Source organism: Stomoxys calcitrans, chromosome 3 (genome assembly GCF_963082655.1).
Source record: "Stomoxys calcitrans chromosome 3, idStoCalc2.1, whole genome shotgun sequence".
Taxonomy (NCBI): Eukaryota; Metazoa; Arthropoda; class Insecta; order Diptera; family Muscidae; genus Stomoxys; species Stomoxys calcitrans.
In genome coordinates, this window is record NC_081554.1 from 89,554,902 (window position 1) to 89,561,867 (window position 6,966).

At 40.0% G+C, this 6,966-nt stretch overlaps 1 protein-coding gene across 1 annotated transcript; it reads right to left on the reverse strand.

Moving 5' to 3' along the window:
• Positions 1-1,000: 1,000 nt before the first annotated feature.
• On the reverse strand, positions 1,001-1,798 carry LOC106088700 (nematocyst expressed protein 4). The gene has a single exon (XM_013254353.2). It carries the CDS (start codon positions 1,727-1,729, stop codon positions 1,118-1,120), a length of 612 nt encoding a protein of 203 aa, XP_013109807.2. The 5' UTR covers positions 1,730-1,798; the 3' UTR covers positions 1,001-1,117.
• Between the last annotated feature and the right edge of the window lie 5,168 nt (positions 1,799-6,966).

Sequence of the window (6,966 nt, forward strand, 5' to 3'; positions counted from 1 at the left end):
CAAAATCGGCAGATCATTTATGTTCCGATCTGGACCATTTTTGGTTCGGATATCGATGGCCCTAATAAAACTCACTGTTCTGAGTTTCATCAAAATCGGGTGATAAATGCGCCTTTTATAGGCTTAAGACCCTAAATCGGCATATCGGTCTATAAGGCAGTTATATGCAAATATGGTCCGATATACACCATATTCGGGTCGGATGTTGAGGCCCCTAGTGCAAATCACTTTTTCCAATTTCTGCAAAATCGGAGAATAAATGCGTATTTTATGGCCTTTAGACGCTAAAGCTGATAGTCGGTCTCAATGACAGCTATATCTAAATATAGACCATATCTGTTCCGATCTGGACCATATTCGGAACAGATATTGGGACTCTTGATACAACTCACTGTTCCAAATTTCAGCGAAGTCGGGTGATAAGTGCCCCAATTCGGCATATCGGTCTATATGGCTGCTCTATGTAAATATGTTCCGATCTGTACTATTTTTGGTTCGGATATTGGCGGGCCTAATAAAACTCACTATGCCAAATTTCAGCGAAATCGAATAATAAATGCGCCTGTTATAGGCTTAAGAACCTATATCGCCAGATCGTTCTATATGGCAGCTATATCCAAATATTGTCCGATGTGACCTTTTCAAGAACTTAATCTGTGTATGAAACTAATACTAGTCTGTGCAAAAGTTCAACTCAATATCTCAGTTTTTTAAGACTGTAGACACATGGCAGGGCAGACAAATGTAAATTGCAAATTTTGCCCATGAACATTCCACTAAGGAACAGGGGCAAACTTCTCACATATCAATGAGTGTAGTCCGATTCAAGTTTAAGCTCAATGATACGGGGCCTCCTTTTTATAGCCGAGTTCGAACGGCGTGCCCCAGTGCGACACCTCTTTGGAGAGAAGTTTTACATGGTATAGTACCTCACAAATGTTGTCAGCATTAGGAGGGGAAAACCACCGCTGAAAATTTTCCATTTAAGAAATTAATAACATATTGGTCACACAATTTTTTATTTGACATCAAAAATTGGTTTAAATTTAATAAAGAGGAAAGTATAAAAATATTGCACTGATCCATTGCACGAATTTCAAGTTGTTAGGAAAAAAGCCTATGTTGGAGTGCCATCAGGACGATAATGGTGGCCATCTTCTTGATATTCCTTATTAACCTTCAGAGAATGATTGATGGTGCTGCTTCCACCAGGAATGCCAGGAAAAGCAGGTGGTGCTTGAGTTGGAACAGCTCCTTGACCAGGATAAGGAGCAGGAGTAGGGGCCACTGGAGCATGTGGTGGTGGTGGATAATAACCTTGAGCTGGCTGTGGTGGTGGTGGTGGTGGATAATAACCTTGAGCTGGCAGTGCTGGTGGTGGCTGATTAAAGTAGCCACCATAGGGATAGGGATTACCATAGGGAGTTGGTGGAGGTTGGTAGCCATAGTAGTATGGCTGATATGGATAAGGGGATGGTGCTGGTTGCGGCACATACACCGGTTGATTGTATGGATAAGGATGTGGGGGACCATAGGCTGGGTGTGGTGGCGGTGGTGGTGGCGAATGATCGTGTTTTCCCTTATGATGTTTACCATGTTTCTTGCTTTCATTACTTTCCGAACTGTTGCTGCCACTGTCGCTATCACTATCACTATCACTATCGGCTCGCATGCCCATGAAAAGGCCAGTAATCAAAAGAATACTTAAAACCCATTGAAAGCGATTCATTTTCGCTTATGCTCTATTACTTTGTGTTAACGTCTGTATCACTTGAGAATTTCTTTTAAACTGGCAATGAAGATGACACCTAATCAAAAAGCAAGCCTTGGTGAATTTTGACTATCACATCAATTCAATTCAAATACAAAGGCTCATATTTGTGTGTACATGAGAGGGCAGATTTTTGCCCCAATGACCATCACTGAAGTACAATATTCGCATCGTTAGTCCAAATAATTATCACTATATGTGTGAAGCGTTGATTTTAAAAGTGATCTATGTCGTTATAATGCAATAATCAACAAGTCATCTACGCGAAAAAAAATTTTTAGTTCAATCATTATATTATACTCTGACAATAAGTTTGCTGATGTCAGCAAACACTGTCTGCTGATTTTAAATTAAACATTTTTATTCCTTGAAGAATTTTTCGAGAATCTTAACTACAGTTGAATTATTCCCATACATAAATGTAAATTATTTGGCAATTTTGCGCGATTTCAGTAGATATTTTTTCTGTTGTTATATGAGATTATTAAAAAAAACCTTTGAAACTAGCATAGAAGATGTAATAGAAAAGTTTTCGAAGCATATTTGACATTTTCATGCTACAATCAACATTTTATCCTCTTACCACAGCAGAAAATGGTTGCAGTTTTAGCAAAAACTTACTGCTGCCTCATTTTCACCAGATTTTTTCTGTTTCTACTAACAAATTCTCTGAGTGTGGATTGAGGTGCCCAAATGATGGATTTGGGGCGGGGTTTGATACGTTTAAATGCCTTATTCTGACTTTACAAAATATGAATATGGCATTACAATATGAATATGGCATTACAATGAATATGGCATTATACGAATTTATAACGAGATGGTCCCAATGGCAGCTATATCCAAATCTGAGCCGATCTGAGCCAAATTGAAGAAGGATGTCGAAGGGCCTAACACAACTCACTGTCAAAAATTTCGGCCACATCGGAAAATAAATGCGCCTTTTATGGGCACAAAGCCTTAAATCGAGAGATCGGTATATTTAGTGTTTCCCAAACATCCCATTGCGGAACAAATTAGAGGGTCTATATGGCAGCTATATCCAAATCTGGTCCGATCTGTGTGATATTGCAAAAAAGTGTCGAGAGGCTCAATTTAACTCACTGTCCCAAATTTCGGCGACATCGGACAGTAAATGCGTCTTTTATGGACCCAAAACCTTAAATCGAGAGATAGGTCTATATGGCAGCTATATCCAAATCTGGATCGATCTGAGCCAAATGGAAGAAAGATCTCGAATGGCCTAACATAACTCAATCTCCCAAATTTTGTCAAAATCGCACAATAAATGACCCTTTTATGGGCCCAAAACCTTAAATCGAAAGATCGGTCTATATGGCAGCTATATTCAAATCTGGACCGATTTGAGCCAGATTGAAGAAGGATGCCGAAGGGGCTAAAAAAAAACTCACTGTCCCTAATTACAGCAAAATAGGATAACAAATGTGGCTTTTATAGGCCTAAAACCCTAAATCGGCGGATCGGTCTATATGGGGGCTATATCAAAATACAATCCGATATAGCCTATCTTCGAACTTAACCTGCTTATGAATAACAAAAGAATCTGTGCAAAGTCTCAGCTCAATATCTCTATTTTTAAAGTCTTTAGCGTGATTTCAACAGACAGACGGACGGACATGGCTATATCGTCTTAGATTTTAACGCTGATCAAGAATATATATACTTTATAGGGCCGGAAATGGATATTTCGATTTATTGCCAATGGAATGAATATACCCCATCCTTCGGTGATGAGTATAAAAATTCTCCTTTTATAGGCTTATTACACTATATCGGAAGATCGGTCTATATGGCAGCTATATCCAAATAGGGTCCGATCTGGACCACATTTGACAAGAATGGGAAGGGGTCTACAAGAATACACTGTGCCAAATTTCATCGAAGTCGGATGAAAAATGACCAATTCATTGCCTCAAGACTTTAAGTCTGGAGATCGGTCGATATAGCGGTTATACCTAACTAAAATCCAAAGAATACAATATCATCAAAAATTATTTAAAAAATATATCTATAACCAAGATATCTGCAAAATTTTAAATACCCAGCTTTTGGGTATAAATGGGTAAATAGCCGGATATTTATCCAATTTACCAGGTAAATACCTTTTGGGTATTTACTCATCGCCGATCTCTAATCATATGCCGTTTAAATAATTCAATTATCTTTTTCGGTTCAAAAGATATGATTTTTGCTAAGAAAATACTGAAACCTCGCCACTGTGCAGTGGTTCCGAGGTAGGCCAAGTTGCTGACTATCTTGTGGTTCTGCTTGGGTGTACAAGACGTTGTGATCAACTCCCACATCCCACCATCCGTTTTGTCCAATCTCAATTTACTGCCAGGCCGATTGTTTCAAAGGCTGCATTTACTAATTCCGGTAACCCACTTATGATATCGATGTCGTCGGCATAGGCGAGTAGCATGTGTTATCTTGTGAGTAGTGTGCCATATCCATTCACATCTTCATCTCGCATAATCTTCTCCAGATATTAAAGATATCACATAATAAGCTGTTTCCAAGTCTGAAACTCGTTTGGTATTGAATGGTTCGGAGAGACTCTTTCCTATTCTTACTGAGGAACGTGTATCAGCAAGTGCCAAGTCTTATTAAATTTGCAGGTATACCAAACACAGACAAGACTTGAAATACTTTTGAGCATATATGGCTGTCGAAGACGGCTTTGTAGTCCACAAAGAGATGATAAGTGTTGACCTGTCCTTCTTGGGTCTTTTCCAGGACTAAGGAGGCCGAAAGGCGTATTGATACGGCCTAATTATCTCATTAACTTTAGACTTGAGGCTTGCTCGAGGGTATCTTGTCTCCTTTCTGTGTACGGGACATGCCTTATCAGCGTGTCGCCTCCGGTCTTAAATAGTTCAGCGGGCAACTCATCGGCTTCTGCTGCCTTGCTGTTTTTCAGTCCAGTCAGTGCTACTTGGACCTCATTCTGACTAGGAGGTAAAAATTCTGTACCATCATCACGGATTAGTTCTAGTTATCCTCTTCGACGCCATTCTTTGCTAAAATTTCGGGACTTAATTCTGTTACCTATACATCTCAATTCGCTAACAGTCACGTCTTTCCATTTCCTTTTTATACCCTCCACCATAAGATGGGGGGTATACTAATTTCGTCATTCTGATTGTAACTACTCGAAACATTTGTCTTAGACCCCATAAAGTATATATATTCTTGATCGTCGTGAAATTTTATGTCGATCTAGCCATGTCCGTCCGTCCCTCCGTCCGTCCGTCTGTCTGTCGAAAGCACGCTAACTTCCGAAGGAGTAAACCTAGCCGCTTGAAATTTTGCACAAATACTTCTTATTAGTGTAGGTCGGTTGGTATTGTAAATGGGCCATATCGGTCCATGTTTGATATAGCTGCCATATAAACCGATCTTGGGTCTTGACTTCTTGAGCCTCTAGAGTGCGCAATTCTTATCCGATCGGAATGAAATTTTGCACTACGTGTTTTGTTATGATATCCAACAACTGTGCCAAGTATGGTTCAAATCGGTTTATAACTTGATATAGCTGCCATATAAACCGATCTGGGGTCTTGACTTCTTGAGCCTCTAGAGTGTGCAATTCTTATCCGATTGGAATGAAATTTTGCACTACGTGTTTCGTTATTATATCCAACAACTGTGCCAAGTATGGTTCAAATCGGTCCATAACCTGATATAGCTGCCATATAAACCGATCTGGGATCTTGACTTCTTGAGCCTCTAGATGTCGCAATTATTATCCGATTTGCCTGAAATTTTGTACGACGGATTCTCTCATGACCGTTAACATACGTGTTTATTATGGTCTGAATCGGTCTATAGCCCGATACAGCTCCCATATAAATCGATCTCTCTATTTTACTTCTTGAGCCCACAAAGAGCGCAATTCTTATTCGAATTGGCTGACATTTTACACAGGTCTCCAACATAAATATAATTTAATTGTGGTCCAAACCGGACCATATCTTAATATCGCTCTAATAGCAGAGCAAATCTTGTCTTATATCCTTTTTTTGCCTAAGAAGAGATGCCGGGAAAAGAACTCGACAAATGCGATCCATGGTGGAGGGTATATAAGATTTGGCCCGGCAGAACTTAGCACGCTTTTACTTGTTCTTTTTGCGTAATAGATATTTCACCTCTCACCTTTTCTCCCGATACCTCTCCTTCATCTGGTGTGTTGCTACTGTGCTATATGCCACCATTTTGGCTTCAGTAGTATTTTGACATTCTTGGTCGTACCATGGGATTCTTGGGGGAGGTTTTCCCTAACTGCGCTGTTATATCATCGGGACAAGGAGTTCTTTCATTAAGCAGTTGGGTCAGTCGAGTGGTGTATGTTGCCATCTGTTGTGTTTGCAGCTTTTCAATGTCCAGTTCGTTGTAGTGTTAGATCGTACTTTTTTTGCCATAGTCAAACGGAGTATGGGAAATGATCCGAAACTATATTCGCTCCTAAGATCGTTCGTACATCTAACACGATGGATGAATGGTTTCCATCTACCACAACGTGATCAATTTGGTTCCTTACTTCTTGATTATCGGATGTCATCTCGTAGAGGCTAATTTTTGCGACTGTTGGACCCAGAACGATCTTAATATCAAGAGCGGGAAGCGTTCGTATTCTTTCCCTAGGAGCTCGTAGAAAATATGCTTGGTCTGCTCGTTCTTGTCTTCCGTCGGGGCTTGGGCACAAATAAGGCGGATGTTGAAAAACTTGGCTTCAATGCGGATTGTGGCTACCCTCTCATCCACCGGAGTAAAGCTGGAGACAAGGTGTATGGTTGAAAGGTATATGGTTGAAAACCTTTATGTCCGCTTGTCCATGTAAATTTGTGATCAAAGTACAGATCACAATTTTCATTCGATAATCTTAAAATGTGACAAAGGCATGTTTTGGGTCCAGATAAGAAGCCTATTCAAATAATCGGTTCAGATTTGTATATCAACATTTTTCTTATGAATTCCATTCCATTAAAGGACAAGGTCCAATTTTTGAATGACAGCACTCATTGATTGCTGTCCGATTCAAGCTTAAGCTCAATGGTAAGGGGAAACGTTTTGACCAGAGTCGGAACAAAGGGCCGCAGTACAACACCTCTTTTGGGAGACGTTTTTACATGGCATAGTACGTCACAAATGTAACCGGCATTAGGAGGGGATCA

Bases quoted from the DNA above. Each gene is read 5' to 3' on its own strand.
- LOC106088700 (XM_013254353.2), bottom strand. From the start codon at position 1,729: ATGAATCGCTTTCAATGGGTTTTAAGTATTCTTTTGATTACTGGCCTT.